This window comes from Gallus gallus, chromosome 2 (assembly GCF_016699485.2).
Source record: "Gallus gallus isolate bGalGal1 chromosome 2, bGalGal1.mat.broiler.GRCg7b, whole genome shotgun sequence".
Lineage (NCBI taxonomy): Eukaryota > Metazoa > Chordata > Aves > Galliformes > Phasianidae > Gallus > Gallus gallus.
Window position 1 is genome coordinate 135914362 of NC_052533.1, and position 26943 is coordinate 135941304.

At 40.2% G+C, this 26943-nt stretch overlaps 1 protein-coding gene across 1 annotated transcript; it reads right to left on the minus strand.

Annotated features, from left to right (window-relative positions):
- Nucleotides 1-436: 436 nt before the first annotated feature.
- On the minus strand, nucleotides 437-26896 carry MRPL13 (mitochondrial ribosomal protein L13). The gene is made up of 7 exons (NM_001277471.2): nucleotides 26844-26896; nucleotides 26625-26748; nucleotides 23603-23696; nucleotides 22061-22121; nucleotides 13256-13342; nucleotides 12819-12940; nucleotides 437-724 (listed from the first exon to the last, which is right to left on the minus strand). The coding sequence occupies exons 1-7, from the start codon at nucleotides 26868-26870 to the stop codon at nucleotides 700-702; spliced, it is 540 nt and encodes a 179-aa protein (NP_001264400.2). The 5' UTR covers nucleotides 26871-26896; the 3' UTR covers nucleotides 437-699.
- Between the last annotated feature and the right edge of the window lie 47 nt (nucleotides 26897-26943).

A 26943-nucleotide genomic window follows, 5' to 3' on the forward strand; every position in this document is an offset into this window, starting at 1 on the left:
CTGCTTTCTTGGAAGACAAGTCTTGTCAGGTTGTTTTTTTGTTGTTGTTTTAAATGTCATTTGGCTCCAGCAGTTTGATGATGCCCACCAGCACCTCAGTCATGGCAGTGGGCACATCAGCTAAAAGGATATGGAAACCAAAGGCCGGCACAGACATGCAAGCATCCAAATCCCACCATTAATATTGCATGATATGTGATACATGTGATAGATGTGATATATGCACTCTGGGTTCCAGACAAAGCTTTCAGAAAAACTGCACAATATGACTTCTGCAGAGATAGATAAAGGTTGAACACCTCGAGCCACTGCTGTTCAATCCCTAACCATCCACTATTGCTACCAGATGAAAATCAAGTTTTACAGCTTCTACAGTGAGATACCTCAAGGTACTGCTGCCCTCGGATGTAAGTATTCAAAAAAACCACCATAGCCATTGTTTAATAATAGTAATAAAGGAATTTAATAAACAGATAACACACAACATGGAGTACATGTGATGTGAGTAACGTAACATCCATCCTTCATCGCTTTAAACACAACCATTTTCATAATCTTTCCCACTCAGGTTTGCTAATGCCTGCCAGAAGCTTTCTGCATAGAAGGGATAACTGAGATGCACAGATGAATTCTTCTGCCATGGAAGAAGAACTCTTTTCCAAGGAGGACAGACGTTCCTGACAGCAATTTCTCCTTTTCTTACTTCATTCGGAAATCTTTAGGCCTGAAAAACACAAATTAAGAAGAAAAAACACAAATTAAGCTTTTAAGGAGAATTTACATGGAAACTACAGCAGCGGTGCTGTAGGGATGCAGTAAGCACTGCATCTATTTTTATTTCTGTATTCTTGTGCTTTTAATGCTGCCGAACATTTTCTGGCTTACATAAAAACACAGAACAAAGCTGGAACTTATGCTAAGGCCTCTAAAAACCAAGAATCAGTGCAGGCTGATGGTCTGTGGTGTGCCCTGGGCACACACCACGTGTGTGCTGGATGGGCGGCTGCCTCATACAGGACCACTATGTAACACCATCCATACAAATCTGCTGGGAGCCTGAAGGGGCTTATGGGACAGCAGCTCTGCAATTCAGTGAGTGCGGCAAGTGCAGCGTATGAAATCTGAAGGTTATATGAATTTTAAAGAGAAAAAAAATAGAGCAACTTCAAAGACAAGAGGTCTGTATGCTACAGAACCACAAAGCTTCTGGTTTTTATTTAAGTGACATATGAATATTTGAGTTCATACCATTGAGCATAAAAGAACAATGGTAAGCAGCATGAAATTGTTTACATGTTCAGTGTCAGCCTTAAAGAAACTCAATGTGTGAGGGCTGCTGTGCACTGCAAAACCAATCCCTGCTTCCTAGAATCCTACATTTCACTCTTCAAAAATATTTCATGTTTTGTTAATCATATCTCACCACTGCCTGCCAGAAGATACATTTAATTATATCACAGTCAGTGCTGGAGTGGGAGAAAGGGATTTTAAGAAATTCTCAGTAGTGACTTGGAAGTGTTATCACTGCATCCATCCTAGACAGGTGCTGGAGGATTCTAGACAAGCTGCATGGAAAAGACATCACTGTCTTGCAGCTTGTATTTATTACTCTTTTTATGGGCCAATTCATCCATCCCCCTGCACAGCGCTGAAAGGATTCTGCACTCTCCTTTGAACACCACATCTAAAACCTCAGTTGAGGGTAGCACTGCAGTGCTGCAGAGCTGGGGATCTCACAGTACTTTTCTCCAGGGCTGAAAATCTGTGTTGTTTTTTTTTTCCTTGCTTGCAACTTGTATTTCAACCTTAATGCTCGTCTCAAAGTTAGATGCAAAAAGCATTGGCTTCAGTTTGCAGCCTTACAAAGTTAATGAAGCTTGAAGGCAGAATTTTCTACACTGAGACACTTGTGTGAACAAACATAAAAGTTTTAAAAGCCTTTCTGAGTGGCACAGTAGGCTTTTATGCCAACTGCTGCTCCATGTCTGGGGACCACAATCTCTGCTTCTAAAGAGCCCTTGGCACCAGGAAAGCTAAGCCTTGAAAAGCACTGTGTCTAGCAAAAGTCGTAAATATTGTCCAAGGAAGACCATAAACCCACAAAAACCATTGTCTGCTCAGAGAGAATTATGAGCCACTTGTGAAAACCAATGGATAACTGCTCATTGATGAACTGCATAAGTCTATGCGAGAGTGGTGTTCTCGGATGGCAGCGCTTTCATGCTTCCTCCCTCAGCAAAGCACTGAAATTGTGCATTTGGAATAAAAGAAACGGTATCGCTGACAGCAGTAACACTACTGCTGCACGTGCTGTGAGTCCTGCAAGTGGAAAAAAGCACAGTGCCACGTCACGTTTCCCCAGTTCAGCCGTTAGACTGTGGGCTCATTACGCTGCCACTTCATGGTTCTGTAGGAAGCAGCATAGAATTGTGTGCTGTATTCGCTCAGAAAGGAGGTTATTCGGTGCTTAAGAGAACACAGAACCAACGGCACATTAACAAGACCGAAGTGGCAGAACTCATTTCAAAATGCAAAGAATAGAATAGAGGAAGTTTACACTGAAAACCCCTTTAAAATGTTACATCACTCTCTCTCAAAAAAGCTGAGAATACAAAGCAAAAGTTCTCATCTTCCCGATGTGCCTGTTCAGAACTCGCGCGAGGTACCCACGGATTCTCTACAAAATGCTGAGAGGAAAATGGCAGGAAGCCAGGTCTGTCTGGCTCACTGCTATGAACTATTTTCAGTGTGCTACGTAGCACGTAGAGAGCAACCTCCAAGAGAAGGGTCTGCGGGCTCCCCAAGGCCCACAAGGACCCCATACGCTGCTTGTAGAGTTACACAGAGTTGTCACCATGGCATATGTGCAGCAGAGCATAGGAATGGGACTGGTTTATGAAAATCAGGAGTTGGTCTCATATTCTGAAAATGAAGGACTAGTATACCCAAGCAAGCTTTGTAGATCCACGTATTCTTCTCATATCTATTGTCTGAATCAAATGAATACCGTGAATTAAGTACAGACCATGAGTGTGAACAAACTGTCGATGTTTGTTCTACTACACGCAGAAGAAAATATTCAAGTTTATGGAATTCAGGATTTAAATTATTTATCCTTACCTGATTTCTCCATACACAATTCAGCTCATTGCCAGGAACAATGAGTTAAACATAAGGGACTCCAAAGACATCGTATGCATCAAGGTTAAATTTAGTGATCAAAACAACAGAGCAATGAGAGAAGTCTCAGAAACACAAATCTGACTCATTCTTTCTCAAGGTTAGAACCATTCAGCTACATGAACAGACTCAAAAGGTGAGCTGCAGGGGCTCATTCAGATGTGCATATGCTTCAGATACCATTCACCTACATATAACCTCAGTCTGATCTGCTCTAACATAATGATGCCATTAGAATTGCTTTTCAGACAAAAATGTAACTGTGTGAAATCAGCCTGGATACCAAAGACAGAATTCATGCTGTCAGGCTTTAGCCTAAGGAGGTAAGCCTCTTCAGGTCATCTTGAAAGAGAGGCAAGGCTTCCCCAGAGTACTTTAAGCAAAGATCTATTTGTCTTTCCAAAGAACTGTTTGTTTTCCACAGCTTAAACAACTTGCGCTGAACTAATACCAAAGTTAGGCGACCACACAGATTAGCAGAAGAGTGAAGGTTTTTCCCTAAGAACTCAAACACAGAGCAGTTCCTGCAGCTGCATATAACAAGGCTGTCTTTAATCTAGGCCAGTTCCCCGATTCTTTTTACACCACTGCTCCACAAGCACAGTGAAAAGGCAGAAGTGATGGATGCCACTTAAAGCCAGCACTTTTTGCCAGGAGGAATGCCCATGGAGCTACGACCTCAGTCCGAATATTTCAGCTGGCTTAAACAAGCAGTACAAAGAAACCTATGTGATGCAACTCTGCGAGACAGCCCCCTCCCAGCATCCAGTATTCTTTAATATGATGTGAAATTTCCTCCTCCCAGGGTATTTTTCTTGTCTAAGGAGACATAACAAAGACCCTTTCTAAAAGTTCCACGTGTTCAACTTCTAACTCCTGTAGTGAAAATTTATTTCCATCAGGTATGAACAGACTGGCCACATAGTTCCACCTTTATTAAATCCTTGTCAGCACATTCCAGCGGAGATGTTTCCCTCTGCCTAGCAATGTTTGGAGCTAAAACATCCTTAGGAAAAGTAAGAAAGGAGTGGGAGGAGGCGGGTGGTACTGTTTGTGAAAGTCACATCTAAGTACTCACCCATCTGTGTTACACTGAAACTATCCTGGTTTCAGAGATACAGAAGCCAACTTCATAGCCTTACTTCTAGCTAACAGACAGCCCTTGCAGCATTGAAAAACAGCATTACTTGCCTTGAAAAACAGCATTACTTGCCTTACAGAAATAAGGTTAAGGTTCTACTGTAACATAGGACATTACCAAATCTGTATGTAGTTATTTTACCTTCCACTACAGCATTTCAACTTATCTCTAACAACTTCTAATACGTAGTGCTTGTACTTTTTGGAGATTAAATAGTCACACACCTGCCAGTTTGCTCAACCTCATGTGGCTGTTGAAGTGTCTTTTGATAACATTCCTTTCTTTCAAGCTCCAAAAAATAAGTCACCTCTCCATAGGTAATCTCTATGTAGACAGATGACTTTTCTGCTGCATTTCACAAAAAGTTCTACAAAGTCGAATTTCAGGGAGTCATTGCAGTCATTTGCGTGACTTCAAGCATGCATTCATGACTGCTAACTCATATTTTAAAGCTGTCTTTGCAGAGGAATAAGGCTGACAATACTGAGTAAGTGACCTGTCAATACCTGCTCTTGACTCAGCAATGCACACCTGGTTTGGAAGCCTTGAAGAGCTCAAATTACATTTTTCTCTTCACCTGCAGGCAGTTATCCCAACGTTAGGGAACGTGACCCAGAGAGACAGAGTTCCCTGTATTTTCTGCTATCTCATCGACATGAAGAATGACTATTTAGAAAGGATTGAACCTTGCATCAGCACTGTGAAAGGTCAGTGCCTTAAAGCTAACCAGTGCTGCACGTTAATAAACTGACACAAAGATTGAAGCAGTGGTACAAGAGCAAAAGTTGAAAAGGTTAGCTTGTATGTTTGGCTTCCTTTCTTCCATGGATGAGAAAAAGCACTTCAGATGCATTAAAAATGTATATAAATCCTCCTGCATAAAAGGTACACCCATCTCTTCCATTAATGGTGTGTGCAATACTCTATGTTACTAATAACTTATGTCTGGTAGGATTCCCTGTTTGCACTGATTATCTAACAGAAAATAAAGAATCAGTTGTAACTCACAGTTACACAGAGCCTTTGGACATTCAGCAAAGGCAAGAGCAGGGTCCTGCACCAGGAGAATAACCCCACACACCAGTACAGGCTGGGGGCTCTGCACAGAAGGATCTGCAGATCCTGGTGGCCACACGTTGTCCAGCAGAGTGCTCTTGTGGCTGAGAGAGCAAATGGTGTCTTGAGCTGCGTAGGGAAGAACACTGCCAGCAGGTTGAGGAAGGTCATCCTCCCCATCTACTTCAGCCGGGTGAGGCTTCACATGGAGCACGCTGTGCCAGTTTTGGGCTGTCCAGGACAAGAGAGCCTCTGGAATGCATCCAGCAAAGGGCTAGTAGAATGATGAAGAGACTAGAGCATCTCTCAAATGAGGAAAAGCTGAGGGGGCTGGGCCTGCTCACCCTGGAGAAAAGAATGTTCAAAGGGGATCTGATCAATGAGTATCCAAAGGGAAGTTGTCAAGAGGATGGAGCCAGACCCAGCGGTGCCCAGCAACAAGGGAACAGGGACACAAACTCAACCACAGACAGTTCCAATCGAGCATGAGAAGAAACTTCTTTCCTCTGAGAGTGACTGAGCACTGGCACAGGTTGCCCAGAGAGGTGTTGGGGTCTCCTTCCCTGGAGATATTATTCAAAAACCACCTGGACATGGTCCTGGGTAACGTACTCTAGGGTACCCTGCTTGAGCAAAGAGGTTGGACTAGATGATCTGCACAGATGCCTTCCAACCTTGACTGTTCTGTGACAAGTTATAAAGAAGTTCTGCATGATTTTCCTATACATATTTATAGAATTTTAAGAGCAGGGATAAAATGTTTCCAAACTTGTAAGTTTTACAGTTTTTCAGCCAAATAAATATAGTTTAATTACTGTTGAAGTACTTCAAAATTGCTTAAGTAGTCAACCAATGATATCCCACTGGCTTCTAAATGTATCTTTTATGAGTTTATAAACACCAGTTTCTAACAGATTGTGACAGATAGGAGAAGACCAATTAGTGAAGAGATGCTGTGGGCTGATCACACCACTCAGTATTTAGTCCTCAGTCAGCCTTTGGTCCACTTACTCTCCGACAGCAGACACACCAGGAGCAGGGGGAGCTGAATTGCTTCTCTACTCAAGACGTACCTACTGTCCCAGAGTAGCTCTGGTAAAATAATCAGTGAAACTGCTAATGATATTTAAATTATCTCACTTTGGCCTATTCTAAACAGTGAACTTGCTCTGTCTGGGGGCAAAACAAACTCTTCTGTATGTGCTTAGTCCTCATGCAGGCTATTATCTGAGTTAAGAAGCATTTATACAAGTACAGCTTATTTTCTTAGAGAACCAGTAATAAGCCACAGTAACAGAAGCTGCATTTAATAACAAAGAGTAAGAAAAGGTGCCTTCTTAATACTGTTAAGCCAATATAGTATAGTGCCTAACTTCCTTCTGCAAGCACAAAGCTTAAGATCAATCTTTCAGGGTCCTCAACTGCAGCTCAAGTTTATTCTATATAAAACTTGTGTTTGTTTTGATTTTAGAAGTATCCATAAATCACACTATCTAATCCAATGCCAGTATGTATTTAGATAATTTTAATGAGATTAGGAGTAGTTTATTAGAATTTAAAATAAACTGGTTAACATCTCAGGTTCCCAAAAAACAAATTAAGCAAAACTTGACTAAGGTACTTAAATCTACCATCAGATTGGATATTAGGAAGAATTTCTTCTCAGAAAGCATAGTAATGCATTGGAAAATGCTGCCCAGGGAAGTGATGGAGTCATCACCCCTGAAGGTGTTTAAGAAAAGGGTTGATGCAGTGCTTAAGGACTAGTGGCCAGTATTGGTGGTAGGTGGACAGTTGGAGTAGGTCTTTCCTAACCTTAGTGATTCTATGATTCTAGATACCACTGATACCAGATTTGACCTGGATTACATGAACTCTGTTCATAAGATGATTTAAGTTAACTCAATGTGATGTTCATTTAAGTTTCAGCTGAGCAAGACTATGCTTTCTTCACATGAAAGGGTATTCTTTAAAAAATATATATTGTTGAAAACCATAGGGCTATAGAAAGAACAGCACTGTACACTTGGCTTTGTCCAAAGAATTACGTTATTCTTCAAATAAACAGAGAAGTGAGTGAAGGCACAGTGAAATGCTTTCCAGACTTGCTGTCACCACCAAAAGTGAAAAAAGCAAATAGATCTAGGCATTTATAAGGGAGTAATTAAAAAAATTCTAATTCCATTTTCATCTGGGCAAGTAGTTCAACAGTATCACATAAAACCATTCTCGTATTTCTTGTCAAATTCACATTAATTTAGTTCCTATTTCTTCACATATGAGATCAACAGATTTTAGGGGGAAAAGGAAAGTAGCATTAAAGCTTTCCTTCTGAAAGTCTCTTCAGACAGCTGAAGTAAAACTTAGGTACTCATTTATTAGATATCTTACCTTCAAATTTTAACTACGACATAAGCTGCCCCTAGGTAAAGTTAAGAGAATCAGTAGCATCAGCATATTTTATACATGCTAGAGAAGAGCCAGTAATTAATTCTAATAGGCTAATCCATCTAAATATGGATTTGTCAGATTTTTAAGATGATTAAGTCACTGACCCTTCTCAGTTAGTATCCAGTTGCTGCCTGTGGCTAAAACCTCAAGTAGAAGGGATCAACTTTCTCCTCAGGTATCTAACTGTGTGCCTGTCTGACTTCTGTGGCTTTTGGCTTGTTTAGGTCCAGCTCCGGTAGCCTGAAATATGAGACTCATTTACCTTCAGCTTTTTGCTAATGAACACAAAACCGTGGGATATCTTTATGCCCTCAATATATTTAAAAAAAAAAAGTTACCAGTGATAGTTCTCCAATTTTAACAGAGGTTAATGCTTCACTGTTAGTTACTGGAATTCCTACTGAGAACCAAAAAAGCCATAGAAAATGAACTTCCAGGGGGATTTCTCAAAGCATACATTAGAACAGGACTGTGCAGTATTGGCAGGATAGCTTTTTCCTCACCTCTCCAGCTTCTCTTTTAAGGAAAAACTAAGACAGGCTCAAGGCTTTCACAGAAGTTTGTGTTGGCCATCTCCACTCAGATCATCTACACAAGCCAACGTTGCTTATTGAGATGAACATTCAAGCTGGAGAGGCATTACTTATTTCTGTTAAAGAAACAGCCAACCAAGGGGTGTTTCAAGGTAAGAACAAAGGACTATCACACGGGGCATAACATGCACAAATCAACTCCAGCCCCACAAAGCTGCAGACACTGCAGTTTGAAGGAACTAAGGAAATGGTTGGAGGAATGTATTTATCTCAGTGCAGAATTTTATATCTAATATTAGGCTTAAGAAGGGTCTTACAAAAGTAGCTCTGCAGACAGTTGGAGTAGAGGACCCCATAATTTTATGTTTACTATATGTCGTATTTCATTGCAGAACAAAAAAGCATTTTACAGATGTAGTATTAACTGCAAGTTTTGTTTCTGACAGCACATAACTGGAAATACTCCATATATCATTTGTGTATCTAATACAATGCAAGGTGTCCCTTGGTGTTGGCTTCCTTACCTGAGCACATTAACAGACAAAAAACTTCATACAGAAACTGCCAACACCTAACATTATAAACAGCATTTTTATTAACATCATTTCAGCCACATACCCAGGACATCTCTGGCTTCTACTTCAGTTCTCAGTACCCAAATTATTTCTTTAATATAGTGACTAAAAGTAGGAACTTATACCAGAAACTGTAGAATTGGGAAAGACAACTGCTATTGCATAGAATCATAGAATCGCTAAGGTTGGAAAAGACCCACAGGATCATCCAGTCCAACCATTTGCCCTTCACCAATGGTTCCCGCTAAACCATGTCCCTCAACACAACATCCAAACGCTCTTTGAACACCACCAGGCTCGGTGACTCCACCACCTCTCTGGGCAGCCCATTCCAGTGCCTGACCAGCCTTTCAGAGAAGTAGTATTTCCTAACGTCCAGCCTGAATCTTCCCTGGCGCAGCTTGAAGCCATTCCCTCTAGTCCTCTAATCCACATGACTGTGGCTGAGGAGATCTCTTAATGTGAAAAGTTTTTTGTTTACCAGTGCCTTCAAATTTATTCACTAGGAACATCAGCAGCAGACTTTAGGTTGCTTAAGGCCGGCATGACTGGCTTTAAGGAACACAGAGCTAAGGAGAAACTGTAAATAGATGACCACCATTATCCTTGACACAGAATGCATAAGAGGATTATCACACACATCTCCCATTCCTAGGTGTCCCAACACACTTGTGTCTCATCATATACAAATATTTCTTCCCAGTGCATTGCAGATTTCTTCTTTCAAAGCTATGGGATGCTGCTGATGGATTACCAAGAACCTGTATGCCATGCCACACATATGGCTGATGTTCAAGAACTGGGAGTCTGACCAGCTCTCACTGCTCTGCCGAAACAGTTTTATGGCTTCAGAGTATAAACCCCCTACCTAGAAGTAGGCTGTGCAGAAGGGTGCCAGAAATCAGGCAGGTTACTCAAAAATAAACATTCAAAAGGTGTTTGGTTTTCTTAAGTCAAGTTTCAGAGTTTACAATACCTTAAGTTTTAAAAATGCCAAAAGCCTTCAAGGACTTCTTTTCCAGAAAGACAAGTGAGAGGCTGTCTGGCCTAGGGAGGTCCATGGAGAGCTCCCATTAAGTCTGGCAGTGGAACAGGCACTCAGTATGCACACCAGCACCAACCTGAGTGCTCTCCTGGAAATCAGAACTGCTCTGCTTTCTTAAGGGAAACTCATAGGAATGTATCCATCTAACTGGAACAAGACAGATTTCTTCTATATATTTGGGAACGCTCTTGTCCAAATGACTTCAAACTACTTCTTCAAAAGCAAATTTCCTGCCTTTAAAAGTTCGCTGTCTACAAACACACCTATTCCCAGTCAGCTAAACAACTTTTAGGTGGCATATAACAGGAAAATTCACACATAAATCTGATGTATTCCTGCCTTCAGAAGAGAGGTAGGAAACAGTACTGTTTGTTTAGTCATACAAGATTGGTGAATTCTGTGATGATTTCTGTTTAAAGTTCATTAAAAACATCCAACGTGAAACCTCAAGCACCCTTGAAATAATGGCTTCATTCATGGTAGGATGTTGCAAAAAAAATCAAAGTCGGCCAGAAGAACTGGTTTCTGATCTTCCTCCCCTTTACATCTGTATGGAAAGACACAATTTTACCTCCCTGCCTCTACAAGGTTTTTCACCACGTTTACCTCAGCCATCTGCACCAAGGATGTAAGAGAGCAGCTCTGTACAATTCACAAAACCATTTGGTTCAGGTTAGGTATAAAAGGAAAGAATATTCCAAGCAAGTTTCTCTTACTGGAAATGTTAGGACATTTAATTCTCTCCTCTCACAGAGTAAGATCCATAATGACATCCCATTATGCGGTGGAAGGAGGGATGATGGGAAGGCTGTCCACCCTGCACAACACAGTTTTGATAGGTATCCACATTGGATGCACGCTTTCCTCAAAAACCATTTCCTCACCTCAGTACTCAACTTGGGTACTGCCTATTTGTCTACACTGTCAGTGCCCAGTTAGCAGAAAAAACAGCCTTTCAAAACCATTTGTGCCAAGACATTTTGATAAAAACACAGGTAGGAAGTCCAAGGAAATCATTAGCAGCGCTCAGTATGTTCTCTTCACATTCAGAATGAAAATCATTTATGTGTTATTTCAGATTAAGGAGAGAAAGGCCTGTTAGCATACTCTGAGTTGATATGAATTTCCTATCTGCTTTATGACCATTTTATACTCAGTAACACACATTTCTTAGGAATAAGTTTTAATGTAAAATTGTAAACAGTAGTTTCATTGTCATAATCATGCTTTCCTTTATTCTATATCCTTAAACACTATAACTACGGTTTTCATGTAATGCTTTCCACTAAAGGATACAACTACTTTTAAAGGGCTAACATAATTTAAGTCTTTTTCTACTAGAGCAAAAATAAAGTGTAAGTGACACAGAGTGTGTGTCTCTCAATCTTTCTCCTTGTGTTTAAATCATTCACTCTCCTTTGAGGAACAGAAAAGTCACCCATTAGAACTTCACAAAGGATAGGAAAAAAGAAAAATAATAATAATAAAAATCATATAAAGTGGGAAAACTTATTAAAACCATCTGGAAAAAAAGAAGAATTTAACAGTTTTTCTGAATTCCTCTTATTCTGGTTTATTTTAGGTACTACAGTTACTGTCTGGAAACTATCCACGTGTTCTGCAGAAGCTCACAGATCGAACACACAGGAGTGTGCTGCTCTTCATCCTCCAGTCCTCTCTGACACACTTTTGCTCCAGAGCTCTGCTCTATTCCCCTTCTAGGTCCACCTATTCCCTGGCTCTCCTCACTCATCCCATTGAAGGAACAAAATGAATTTCTCAGTTGAAAGCCTCCCAACTGTGGCAGTTGCAGGGCTGCTCAGTGAGCAGCACTTCCCACCCTCTGCAACTGGCACAGAGTATGAAGCCTTTATACAGATAGCATTTCCCCAAAAAACTGATCAGGATGAGACTGCAGAGCAAAGAAATACTAACAGGAAATTATTAGGAGACAGCTTGACAGCAATTACTAAATTAGATGACATTGAAGTTTTCTTGCTCTCTGCCACACACGGCTACAACATGATTAACATTTACCAGATGTTTAAACTTGCTTTACCAAAAGAGATGTTAAATTCTACATACTGAAAATAAGCAGAAGTGCACAAGTCAGTGCTGATCATCTGGAATACTCCAGGTCAGACTTTAGTCCACCTGCTTCATCCCCACAGATCTTTGGCTTTGACATCTAAAGGAAGCTCAGTAGTGGTCATTTTGAGAGTCCCACAAGAAAAAAAACCAAATCATTGGTACTAATCTGAGAGGCTCCCAGATGTGATTATTTTCACTAGCAGGTTGGCTCAGTGCTGCACGTGGTAGTATAAAACAAACCACAAATACTCATTGAAATGCAATGCAGCTACGGTAGAACTGATTTGGTGCACTGAAAATAAATTAATTATCAAAATAAACACGTGGCATAGTCCTGCCAAAGATACATTCTCCCAGTTCCAGTTTAACAGAACTCTTTCCCTTCCTCTAGAGAAAATCTGAAGATTCTTCTATGCTTTTTTAAAATGAATTGTTCAGTCCCACAGTCACATGGTGTTTCCTTCAACTCTAACAATAGCATAAGTGAGTAAGCACTTATTCAAGTACTTTTGACGAAGAACTAAAAGTATGACTTTACATCAAGTCTTACTGATGAAAAAAGACCAGAAAATAAGAAAACATGCAACCACTCCCTTCAAATATGACCATTCTTTGCTTAATGATCTCCCATCAAAAAAATGTGACATGAAGAAATCCCTTTTTTTCTTATTCACATTATAAGAGCCAACAGACAATATCGTACAGATTCAGTCCAAGTGCTCATTTTAAAATTCTAATATACTTACGGAGTCCAAACCCTTGGAAAGGCAGCAATTTCTTCTGGTGTATATTCATCTAACCTCCTGGGGACTACACGTGGCTGAGGAATCTCTTGTAGAAGGTTCTTCTCTATATCTTCTGGGATAACCTGAGGAGGGTGAGAACAATCAAACCTTAGAAAGAAGGTTTAGAAAACACCTCACTTCTCCCCAAACCCAGACCAAAATCTGTCAACAGTGCTGCATTCTTCATGCTAAATGAAGTCATAATACACAAGACAATCACATGCATATTTTAAATATCACAGTTTTGTGAAATAAAGAGCATCAACACGTAAAGTGTATTTAGTTACATATTTAAGAAGTAGCTTGATTTTTCTTAATCTATCTTACGACTGAAGCTTTGCTAGCACTCTTCACCTCCTCAGCAAAAAGGAAGAAAACGTAACAGTGTGACCACTCACATCATCTGGGAATAGGTGCAACCTCTGCATCAAAGTTCTTCTCAGAAGGTTTTTTGGAAGCATCCTATAAATCGTCAGCTTGACAATCTGAGGAAAGAAAACGTGATGACAAATCAGTCCACCTATAAATAACATGAAAAAGGTATGGTGTGTTTCCCTATTTCCTGGACCTCTTTTCAGTCATGTTCTTCCACACTGAAGAACTCTGGCATCACATTCTCAAGATGTTCCTGATTTACTGTTTTGGAAGAAGGAACACTTACACCTCAGTCATATAAACGCTCCAACAGTCATAAAAGTTTCTGCTTAGAAACTAGAGCTGTATTATGCAGTGTGGATGATTGCACATGATCACGTGACATTAAGAGAACTGAAAAGCAAAGTGAGAATCTATTAACTCCATAATATTAGTCTTACATTTAGATATGTAGATCACTGAAATGAATTAGGCTCTAACAAATTTTACAAGTGGTCTCAGCATTTAAATACCATAATTCACTGTATTCAATGTTTCAATATAATCAATGCATTGTATCTTAAGCAAGGCTGACCTGGTAAGACACTGCTTCATAACACTGTATGTATTTATAATACAGGACAAGGGGGAATGGTTTTAAACTGAGACAGGGGAGATTTAAGGGGAGGTTTAGGTTGGATATTAGGAGGAAGTTTTTCACACAGAGGGTGGTGACACACTGGAACAGGATGCCCAAGGAGGCTGTGGATGCTCCATCCCTGGAGGCATTCAAGGCCAGGCTGGATGTGGCTCTGGGCAGCCTGGTCTGGTGGTTGGCAACCCTGCACATAGCAGGGGGGTTGAAACTAGATGGTCATTGTGGTGCTTTTCAACCCAGGCCATTCTGTGATTCTATGATTATTTATTCCCTTGCTATTAGTTCCAGATGAACAAACCCACTGTAGAGCATCAGGAATGAACAGAATTTATACACCCACAATAGATGATACTTGCAGAAAAGTAACATAACACGATTTCTCTTGGACCCTAATGCAGATGTCTGTAATTTAAATATGAAACATAGTGTTATGGACTTCAGCCATAAGAACATTTGTGTATGTAAAACAAGGCACGCAATCATAAGAGACCAAAGGGGATAAAGAAGGACAGCAAGTTGTTTAGAAGTAGACCAGACGCAATTTTTTTAAGCAGAAATAAACCTACTCTGCCTGTGCTCCAAGCCACCCAGATGTGAGCCCTTTCACCACAGTAATTTTCATTTTGTACACTTTCTTGGCTAAGAGGAAAATATCACATAGAAAGAGCAGAACTGTAGAATATCCTGAGTTGGAAGTGACCCATAAGGATCATCGCGTCCAACTCAATCAAGTAAATCAAGGTCAAAATAGATCCCATCTAAAACAATGGACACAGAAGCTCCATACTCCTCAACTCCAGGGATCCTTTTCTTTCTATAAAAATTACTTGAAACTGCGATAGAATCAGTGTTAATTCCTTACATTAAATACAGCTCCATGTATCTGTAAGTCATTGGTCACTCATTTGACCCTGTGCATGTACAGCTTATTAATGATTTCACTCCAATAAAAAGAAAGACTTTAAAATACTTTAATGAACAGTTAAGTATTTAACTTCTTCAAATGTTTGTGCCAGATTTTTCATCATCCTCTGCAGCCTGTAACACAGACATCTGTTGGAACAAGTCAATGACCTGGATGAACTGCTGCTCTATTCTGGTTGTAGACACTCCTGCCTGATGAATCTGACTCCATTTTCTTGGCTCTGGGCAGCCTGGTCTTGTGGTTGGAGACCCTGCACGCAGCAGGGGGTTGAAACTAGATGATCATTGTGGTCCTTTTCAACCCGGGCCATTCTATGACTCTGTGAGTCTTTATAATGTTGCTTAAAAAAAGAAAAAACAACTCAGTTTTAAAAAGTTGCCTATTAAAAAGTCATTCTCGAGAAGAATGACTGCTTTATATTTTCAAGTTAAACAGCGAGGAAATATTTTAAACCCTGTGTACGGTCACTGCAGAACTGACAACCTCAGGGGACAACAAACTAACAAGATAACAGGACTTGGAGAATGAAGCATGGATAATGAGATGTACAGGAACAGTTTCGGAAGGTAAGCATGCTAAGTGCAGTAAGCAAAACCATAGACATGCTTTGGTATATCATCCATGCTTTTCAGTAACTCCTTTGATCATGCCCTCTCACTTATGCAAGACCTACATGAACAGAAAAATCCCTTTCATGTGAAGCAGAAACCATCTTTTCACTGCTAGGGAGATGGTACTGGTTTGCCCAGTACAGAGCAGGAAACTGGACTTCATGGCACATTCCCTCCCATTTCAGAGCTTACATTCAGTGGAACCTAATTCTCAGAGGAAACAAAGTTCCTTAACTACGCATTTCAAAGAGCTCATATTTTTAATTACATCTTTTTATGCCAGAGCCTTTAACATCTGAGCCACTTGAAAACACTGCCACCTGTATGTCAGAACAATGCAAAGAAAAGGACAATAACCTCGGATTCGGGCAGCCACAATGCCCAGCAACTCACAGTAGGTGCCAAGGAGCAAAGCCTTGGCTTCAGGCACTGCTTTATGCACACTGGCCAGGGCACCTAACTTGCAGCACTACATGATTTCCTCAATGGAACAGGCAAATTTATACATCCCACCAACAGTTTCCAATTTAAACGTCTGATACAGAAGGAAAACAATCTTGGGTAAAGCTCTTGCACTTTCAGCCCCCTCCCTAACAAAGTATGAACATGGACAAGTCAGAGAATATATTTACCTGGCAACACTGTATGAGGCTCCAACACAGAATCATAGAAACACGGAATCACTAAGGTTGGAAAAGACCTACAAGATCATCCAGTCCAACCTATCATCAACAGTTCTCACTAAACAATGTCCCTCAACACGTCTAAATACTCCTTGAACACCTCCAGGGTTGGTGACTTCACCACCTCCCTGGGCAGCCCATTCCAGTGCCTGACCACTCTGTTGGAAAAGTAGTATTTCCTAACATCCAGGAATCCAACACTTCCATTTCTGTCGCACGCCTGAGCTCCCATGCAAACTGCAGATTACACCCAGTCGAGATCAACTTCTTTTTCTGACTTTTTCCTCAGAGAAAACATGCTGTAAGGGAGGAAATCAACAGAGCAATACCACTCTTGAGAAGTGCAAAATAACTGGATGAAGAACAAAATCTGCTCAAAGAGGTTAAGTACAATAAACACCGGGAAGCAACTCTAGAGCTTGGGAAGGACGCAGCCACTACAGAGAAGGATACAAAGTGATTAATTACAGTATAATTACATTATACTGAAAACACCACTCCAACAATTTCAGGTACCAACTCCTCAGAAGGAGCATACCTGCCAAATACCAGCTGTCTTCTGTTCTGTACACAACAGTGCTCTTATTCAATAGATGCATGATAGAAAGGTGAAGTTCTTTTACCTCTACAGAGTTAGATGAGTAGTATGGCAAAAGTGATTGTACAGTGCCACAGGAACAATTCAGACATAGGGGAGTCAAACTCCTACTGCTACTCAGCACCTAAGAACTTGGAAGTTTAATTTGTTCTTTAAACTAACATCAGTAACTTGCATATTCATGTAAGAAAGGGATTAAGATTATTATTTTTTTTTAAGTATTTATATTTAAAGCAAAAGACCGACACAACTGTATGCCTTATTTAGAGCACTAACAGGGTTTTTGTTTACTTCTTTTTGGTTTGCAGATACCAAGTTCTGTACCAATAAGCTCCTCTCCATGCTACACTGACTTCTAAGTGCCTACTAAGCCAGGCTTTGAAGTTACACTCTCCTTAATGACAAATAAGTAAATAAACAAACCTCGTAGCCATAAAAGAAAACCTAGTTATATCCAGTGTTCCAGTAACAATTTTTTTCTGCATACAAACCATTGTATCAGTGATCCCTTACTTCCCTGGATGAAAAAAAACCACGTCTTCAAATATCAACAGCAAGATTTAAGTGTGTTTTCTGCTGAAGTTTTTCCTCAGAAGATGATTATTGTGCAGGTATAATGGCAAGCCTGTACATGCAAGCAGTTGCTACTAGCATTCAAAAGGAGAATTAGAATGTTTTAAGCCCCTCCAGAGCAGTGCCAGCAGCTGAACAAACCCTGACGCCTCTGGAGGCTTCCTCACAGTGTGTCTGTAGAGCTACCCTGCCTGGCTTCATCATCTTCCTTAGCAGGTAGCATTCATTCTGAATAATTACTGCCCATTATTTCTTTGTCAAAAGCAATACAGGCTCTGAAGGCTGCAAATGTCAGTCTTCTCAGCAAGTATCTGATATGAGCCAAACACCATTTCTTTTCTGTTTTGAGGGAGTTTCTGTTCCAGCTAAAAACAAAAAGATAAAGCAAGCCAAGTTTTGCTTGCTTTTAGAACCAGAAACAGATAAGACAAAGTTTTCAGCCATTTGTTTTTCCTAGATTATTATCTGGTTCTACATATTAGATCTGTCAACATGTCCTGCAGGCATTTTAATTAATGCCCCAGGTTCTTCCCAGGATTTTCCAAATATTCTTTGTTCCCTCTCAAATCTGTGAGGGTTACAAGCACACAGGGACATCTCCTGCTCTTCCCATACCAAGCACTCTGAAGCCTCATCTTGAAAACGTTGGTCTCATGCCTATTAGCATTTCCTCACCTAAACAAATATGTGCAAATGTTATTAAAAAACAAAACCAACAAAGCTCTGTGCATCCCAAACACAGGCACCTCAAATAAAACAACTGTTTGCTTCGTTTCCGAAGGACTCTTCTTTGAAAGAGGAACACTACACTGACTTTCCTTAGCGACCAACAATGGAAATCAGTGCTGTCCTGAAGGAGTAGCTGTAGCACAAAGAATATCAGTACTGTATTATCTTGATGAATAGAGACTCTTCTGTACAGCAAGAAGCTGTTAAGCTGCGCCTAAAGAACAAGTTTAATACCCTGGTCGATGGGTGGTCTGAAAATTCACAATATATCTAAGTTAGAAAAAGAAAATGCTGGAACATGAAGCTGTTTTCTCTCCATTAGATACTTCCTAGAGCAGCTTGGCCAAGCCCAGCACAAGAGAGCTGTTCTCCAATATTCTCTGGAATGTCAGACAACTGAAAATAACAGAAATTTTAAAGAGATTCACAGATATCTGTCTCTCCGTGCCTCTCGAAGGGACTCAAAGGTGTTAAAGGCAAAAATGCACAAGAATATTTGCTTTTGGTATCTTCCTGGTCATCGCTGTAACTTCTGCCTTTCCATATAACCAGCATTTTCCAAAGTATTGAAAAATTGGCACAACGAACATGGAACATCAACTATGCAGCTCTCTTTTTGTATGCAGCGTGTCATATAAGCATAAAAAGACATATAAAGTGGGAAAAAAATAGTAACAGTCTGTCAAACTTGGGCACTAAATCATACGTCTCAAACTAGACACCAAAAATAAGCACTTCAAATCTTTCCAACTAAGAAGAAATGTCCGGCATTGGAGAAGGCTACCAAAGAGGTCGTCCCTAGCAGCTCTCAGCATCAGTGTGGATCAGCCTCCACCAGCCTTATCTGAACTGCCAACACTACTTCCAGCAGCAGGCGGCACTGCACATCTCCTGAGGCTCCCTCAAATCTGAATCCTCCTCTGATCCTATAAACAAAAGACATGTACACGCACATCCAAAATGCAGCACAAATCCTTCTCAAGCACTTACTACTACACGTAAGGAAAACATAGCTCCAAATTTTATGAGATAATGCAGGTTGACATCATAGCATTTAAGTGAGGTTATCAAATGATTAACGTACATTCTGTCTTGATACTTTATGAAGTATAATGAAAATGGAAATGACTGTTTAACCCTTCTGCAGTTACATCTAAATCCAATAACTCTACTTGTGCCTTTCAGCCTTCATGCAAGCATATATTGTTTTGCATCCAGTTATTCACTACAGCCATTTTAGTTAGCTACGTATCATTATTCATAAAATAAGTATTTCTGCATACTAGGAACTGCATTTAAACATGACTTTAATTGAAAAATAGGTATGCGTTTGAATTTAGACTTATTTTAAGTAAAGACAATGCTAAGCAACAGTGCAGTATTTACTGCATATGTATCTACACACACACACAAAAAAAAAAACAACTTACCAACTTTAATCTATTTGTTACATAAACTGACAATAGTCATATCCATTTCAAAATTAACATCCCACAATTAGCAGTGGGTTTTATGTCAACATCCTTTTCCTTGGAAGGAGCCTCTTCCAAGAATTTAATGGCTTAATTTCTCTAATGGCACTTCCAAAACTGATGTTGACTCATCTAATGAAGCACTACCAGGATGAACTAGCAGGATACAATAGGACCAAAGGCAGAGAAAAAGCACTGGCCTCTGGGATGAAAGCAATGTTTTAAATGAAGACCTGGATTCCATAGAAAGATGCCTTCAGCTTCCTACAACCTAACTAGTTCTAATGGCCTCACAGCAATTGAACCAAACATAACTTTAAAAAAAAAAAAGAAAGTAGTCCTATTTTTATTAAAAAAAAAGAGGGAAACAAAGTAGTGATATACATCTCCATAACATTTTGAGGGTGGAAATAATACTTAGGCTGGGCATTGGTCTTCTTCGTAACAATAATTTTTCAGTACTGATTTTAATAGCTAGGTCCTTATCAGGGACAAAGGGTAATGGTTTTAAACTAAAGGAGGACAGATTTACGTTACATATTAGGAAGAAATTCTTCACTATGAGAATGGTGAGGCACTGGCACAGGCTGCCCAGAGAAGCTGTGGGTGCCCCATCCCTGGAGGTGCTCAAGGCCACGCTGGATGGGGCTCTGGGCAGCCTGAGCTGATGGGAAGTGCTTCTGCCCACAGCATGGTGTTGGAAGTAGACACTCTTTCCAGTCCCTTCCAACACAAACCACTCTACGATTCTAAAATAAAACAAGTTAATAAATCACCCTAATTTCCATATTTGTCACACCCCAATGGATTTCACACCAAAACAATAAACAAATGTTACTAGGAATAAAATCCTTTTTCAAAACCTAACAGGTACACATAAAGAACATATCCTGCCAAATTACCACCAAATTACCACTCACTACTATTAATTATAGCAATATTCACATATCTTCGTAAGACAGGCAGACAAACAATTCAACAAAAGAGTTAATTGCTGAGGGCTCTCCAGAATTTATTTATTTATTTTTAAAGAAAGAAAGTTTCTCTTGCTAAATTAGACCACGTCCTGAGCCACATCACCATTTGCTGGGTCTCTATCCAACATGTTTTAGTTATTGGCAACACATTAAATCCAGAAGAATGCTTGCACAGAAATCCATCTAGGAGTCTGGCAAGAAAAGAGGTATTTCAGAATGAATGCCAGAAGATCATTTATAGAACACCCAATTCTCAGGCCCTAGCAAACAAGTTGTGCTATACTGCCTCCCAGTGCACAGCCTCTGTACAAAGCTCAAACATAAACGGTTGAAGAAATCTATTTTAGACACTCAACTACCAGTAATGCCCAAAGGAGTTACAACTATGTTTGAGCATTTGTTTTGGAAAATTACTGACAGAAGGCAATAGGAAATACTATTACTCTGAAAGGGTGGTCAGGCACTGGAATGGGCTGCCCAGAGAGGTGGTGGAGTCACCGACCCTGGTGGTGTTCAAGGAACGTTTGGATGTTGTGTTGAGGGACATGGTTTAGTGAGAACTGTTGGTGATGGGTAAACGGTTGGACTGGGTGATCCTGTGGGTCTTTTCCAACCTTAATGATTCTATGAATATTGAAATGCAAGATCTTATCAATTTGCCATTTAAAATGAAGAAAAAGACCACAAAAGTAGATAAACTCTTAATGCAGCCTTTTTTTAATTGAGCACTTATACAATGTTTAGTACTGAAGTCTTGGGAGCAGCTAAGATTACTAAAACAGATTTTTTTAAAAAAAGTGAGAAAGCCCAATAATTTTGCAGCAGACAATTTCCCTAGGAAATGGAAGAAGCATTTTAATGTTTTGCATATAAGGTGACCTAAGGGAAAGCACCTGAGTCAGAGATAAACACACAAACCTGGTCATCTCAGTGGACCTCATGCCATGATTTGAAACTATAGTACTTAGAGAACTCAGTCTTGTGAAGCTGAGCATTCACTACAGCAGTAAAAGTAGTAATTTTGTAACTCTAAGTCAACATCCCAAACCATTCATGTCTAGTATCTTTTTTTTAGGGTAATAATAAATAAATCAAGACTAGTGTTCAACAGAATTATTAATAGCCAAATATAGACATTTACATCGAGCTTCTTTACTAACCACCTTTTCCAGTTCTCTCACAGACCAGAAACATAGAGCACCACAGATAATATCTTAAAAAAGTCATTTGACAAAACCCATGGGAGAAAGAGGCAGATGTATTTTCTAACATTTTTTAATATTAACTTTATTCCCGATGGCTCTTAAACTGCTAGGGTTGTTAAACTCAAGTACTGCTTAGTTAAGTCTAATTTGACTCACTTGGACAATGAGAAAGGCCACACCTCTGAAACTCAAAGCAAAGTTTGATTTGCTCATTTGGACAGCATGGAAGAATCATGAAAATGTGCAACTTGCAATCTAACCCTAAAGCATGCTGTTTACAGAAGCAGTGTCATAAGCTAAGCTCCAGTCATAACATGTTCATAACTTACCTTTACACAGGTTAAGTACAACCTCTTTTGCTTAGGGGAAATATTAAAATGAAATGATTTACTTTACAAATGAAGGGAAAAATGCTTACAGCAGTTGGATCTTTCAAATGGAGCTGAGTTGCTGTCACCTGTTTGAAACCACCAGGATAACTAGAAAAACAGAAGAAACATAGAAGCTCAGTGCTACATGCTCAGTCATGCCATTAACACAAGTAACTCAGTATCTTAGAATTACAGAATCACCTATGTCACAGAAGACCTTAAAGATCACCATGTCCAACCACCAACGTGACCTACTGAGTTTCATCACTAAACCATATTTCTTAGTGCCACATCCACACATTTCAGAGACACCTCCAGGGATGGGGACTCCACCACTCCCCTGGGCAGCCCCTTCTGTGAAGAAACTCCTTCTAATAACCAATCTAAATCCTCCTGGTGCAATGCCACTCTCTTTCTCTCCCTCATGTCACTCTGAATATTTTTCTTCTTTTAAAATTTGATGAGCAAAGTGGAATAGCAAAAGAACTTTGAACAATGGTGTAAAATTATGTCTTATCATAAGCCCACTAAACAAGAAGTTATTTTCACAAGGCCAACAACTATCAGCTATTCTTTATTAGATATTCTGGTGAGGCTGTGGATGCTTCACTTCTGGAAGTGTTCAAGACCAGGTTGGATGGAGCCTTGTGCAACCTGGTCTAGTACCAGATCTGGAGGTTGGTGGCCCTGCCGGTAGCACGGGGGTTGGAACTGATGATCCTTGGGGTCCCTTTCAACCCAAGCCATTCTATGATACTTAATAGAACAGAATCTTTCTCAGTTTAATTCCATTTGCACTTTTCCATTCATTCACTTGAATATTAAAAAGTTAGTCTTGCATGAGCAGATAGACTGTGTTCTAAAGACTGCTTGTTAAATAAATTATCACAGTTACAAAATACATTGGGGTAAGACATGCAAAATTTGGAAATATTTCAAGACTATCAAGACTTGCAACTAATCCACCTCTTGAAAGTCTTCCTGATATGGCATAGTTGTGCTAATTCACATTTAAGCACACTGAATTCATTTTAATGCCCAAGGAATCATTATCGAGTGTTGTCATGGTATGAAGAGCAACTGTTCTTATTTGACTGAATTGAGCAATACTGTAACAGCTCATTACATTTTTATCTATGAAGAAGTTATATCTGCCAGAACAATATGTTATATGCCAGTATACCTTCAGAGTACCTAATTTCTTACTGGATTATAGCAGATACAAACTCTGTATCTGCTGTTAAGTAAGACAACAAAGTTGAAGCTGGTATCTGTATATATACCTTAAATGTTCAGTGCCAATTGGAAGATCTTTTATTGTTTAGTAAATAGAGTAGTCCTGATATTTGGATTTACCTCCACAGAAAATAATTTAGTTTACCAAATCTGTAAATGTGCTCCGTTGCCATATCAACCAACACACTTCAAAACGAGGCATGCATCATTTCAAACACTGTGCAAACAGAATATAACGTAAGCAGGAATTCCATTTTGAACCAACCTGCTAAGACCTTGCTCTAGAAGAAAATATGTCAGAAGTGTAGAGCTAGCTCACCTGAAGGTTTACTATACAGCAACTTAACACTTACCCGGTATGTGAGGAGTATACTTTCTGTTCCCATTTGTTACCAGAAAAGGCAATATGTCTCGTATTTATTATGACAACATGATCTCCACAGTCATCTGTAAGGTAATCAGTAGAAAAAAATATTTTAAATTGTGTATTATAAGTTGTGTATATATGTGGTATTACGTATGTATAGCACATTCCATAAAACTTAAACTAGAAGATCTGAGTTTTTAAGCCACTCCATCCAAAATTACACTTAAATACTAAATTTAATTACTATTTTTCTTAGGAACGTCAAGTTAGAAGGAAGGTGAGTAGGTAAAACACTGTCTAGCTGGATAATCAAACCATTGCAACTATTTACATATGATCCAGTTGTCTGGCCTACAAGCAAGCATACTATTTCATTCAACGTGCTGTGTTGTGTTGCATGTGAACCTCTATTTCAAAAATACAGTATAAAAACAGTACCAACGTTTACCAGAGGACTGCACTCTTCCAGTAAGTAACGTACCTCTACTCAGTGATTACAGCTTAGAGCTCATTTGTGAGATGCAAAGAGGCTGCAATTACCAAGCTAAAAACTAACAAGGGTATCAACACCTGCCTGAATAATGACTGTAACCTGTTATTTTAAAGCTGATAAAAAAAATCATTGATAGCTACCTTCTTAGGGCAACAAAGCTGGTGAGGGGTCTGGAGCACAGACCTTATGAAGAGCAGCTGAAGGAGCTGGGGTTGTTCAGTCTAGAGAAGAGGAGGCTCACGGGAGACCTTATTGCTCTCTATAACTACCTGAAGGGAGGTTGTAGTGAGCTGGGGGTCAGCCTCTTCTCTCGTGTGGCTAGTGATAGGACTAGAGGGAATGGCTTCAAGCTGCGTCAGGGAAGATTCAGGCTGGACGTTAGGAAATACTACTTCTCTGAAAGGGTGGTCAGGCACTGGAATGGGCTGCCCAGAGAGGTGGTGGAGTCACCGAGCCTGGTGGTGTTCAAAGAGCGTTTGGATGTTGTGTTGAGGGACATGGTTTAGCAGGAACCATTGATGAAGGGCGAATGGTTGGACTGGATGATCCTGTGGGTCTTTTCCAACCTTAGCGATTCTATGATTCTATGATTCTCCTTCAAAATTCTGAATTATTACATTATTAGCTACTTGTCTTTTGATAGTGTTGCTCCTGTCACCTCAGGGATACCTGGCCTTAGAAGAAAGCAAAACCATTTACTACCTGCACAAACACAGTTAAACTGCATCCTACTACTGAGAAATATTCTATTGGTTACATACAACAGATACATTGCTACATTGCACCTCTTCAGATGAAACTAGGCTGTCCAGTAATTCCATTCTGTATCACTGAATGTTTACAAGTTCACATAATTTCCATCTCACAATGGAATTTCCTCCTGCATTTTAATTGTGGATTAAATTGCATTTGAAAGCAGGCATTGTCAACTGTTAGCTCACATGACTGACAAGCTACTTGCCAGTGTTTTCACTATAAGACAAGTTCTAGCTACTGCTTCCAGCTGCTTGAAGCTAACATTGCAAACTAGGTAACACCTAGGCCAGATGTGGCTTTTGGGACATTTCCATCAAGCCCGGTCTTCTCCTTTAAGGATGCACACACAGCTACCTGCACAGCAAACCCTGCCTGAATAACAGAAGTGGCTCACTTACACTGGCCCACAATTCAGTACAAAGATCCAGAATGACCCATATCTGAAAAAACTGGCTCACTATTTTTGGTTTCATACTGTGAACCTGCTCACAAGGACAGGATGCAGAAGAATTCAAGCAATCCACATTCAAACCTCATGAACAAGATCATATCACCTTTCTTAAGGCAGATGGTCTAACAGCATCTAAAAATACAGTATTTTGGAGAACAAGGACAAATTATCCCTAAAACAGAAAAGAAACATACACAAAACCAGATTTCTTTCTTTCCCTCCTCACAGCTTGGTTACAGCTCCAGACATTTTTCAGAATAGTAATGATGATTTTATGGAAAGGTGATAAATTAAAAAATGACTACCAACACCACCACCAATCAAACATGACCAAAAAAACCACCAGATAAAATCTCCACAGTGTTCTTCTAAAAAACAGTTATCTCACAGGCACTGTTACTTTTGTTTTTCCCTTCAAAGTATCAGAAAGCATTGAGCACACCAACTGCAAATTCACCCACACTTTGCTCTTAGATAGACTCAGATGTCTCCCATTTGCAGCAATCCATCAGTCTCAGGTGTAGCGTGTCTGGTACTGACTCATGGAATACCTTAGATCAAATAGAGTTAACCTTGAAATGACTTTCCAGGATTTTAAAGCTTCACAAACATAAAACTATCCAAGACCTTTCCCACAGGGCAACCAAAACTATTTCCCCTCAGTGCTTGCTTTACTTTTCTGACAGCCTTACACTCCAGTGACATCTCGTGGATACAACACATCTTGCAACTGCAGAAACTGGGTATTAAACTTCCCTCTAGAAATCTACAAATGCTACCTGTTATTATGAAAACTGGGTCAAGTACAACCTTAGTATGTATATTTAACGTATATGAGTAAAGCTTAATGCTTTCTTTCCACTTCAGTGATCTCTTGAAAGTTCTGCTACTGTTCTGCTACTTCCTTTAAATATATATATTATCTATAAAATGCTTATCATTGTGAGACATCTGCTATAGTATTATAAGATGATCAAAAGCACACACAGTACTGAATTTTCTCATCTATCGATAGGCAAAACAACTTCTTCAACTGATCAAGATTTCTTCCAACAGTAATCACATCTCCTGTCTCAAAAATGAGACAGGTTCCAGTCCCACGGCCACAGAACAGCTGAGGCCTGCGGGGAGTCGGTGTCCATCTGCTCAGGCAGGCACACCCAGAGCAGGGGACCCAGGGGCCACATCCAGGCTGCTTCTGAAGGCGTCCAAGGAGGAGATCCCACAGCCTTTGGGCAGCCCGTGCCAGCGCTCCGCTGCCTGCACAGCACAGCAGAGCTATTGGTTCCAGCCTACTGTAATACCCACTGAGCGCGTAGTAAATAGGCTTATGCCTGCCTTCCAGCCTTCTTATGGTTACGGCTGCTAGTTTTCCCGGTGGCTGCATCTTCGCATCGAGAAGGTACCACGCTCTGGCAAAAGTAGCCCATTGCTAAAGAGAAAGAGAAGCGATAGTTAACACAAGAAAAGAAATCGCTGCCAGAAATCAGTCCCGCCGAGGCCCGGAGGGGACGGGGCCGCGCTCACCTGTGCCGCCTTGGTGTAGCTGGCCATGGCCGAGGGAACGGGAAGGGAACGGGAAGGGAAGCAAAGCGGAGCCCCGCGGCCCCGCACCGGGAAGCGGAAG

Coding starts and splice junctions, on each gene's coding strand:
- MRPL13 (NM_001277471.2), bottom strand. CDS start 26,870: ATGGCCAGCTACACCAAGGCGGCACAG. Junction 26,749..26,843: donor GCTACACCAAGGCGGCACAG/GTGAGCGCGGCC, acceptor CTTTCTCTTTAG/CAATGGGCTACTTTTGCCAG. Junction 23,697..26,624: donor GCCTATTTACTACGCGCTCA/GTGGGTATTACA, acceptor ATTACCTTACAG/ATGACTGTGGAGATCATGTT.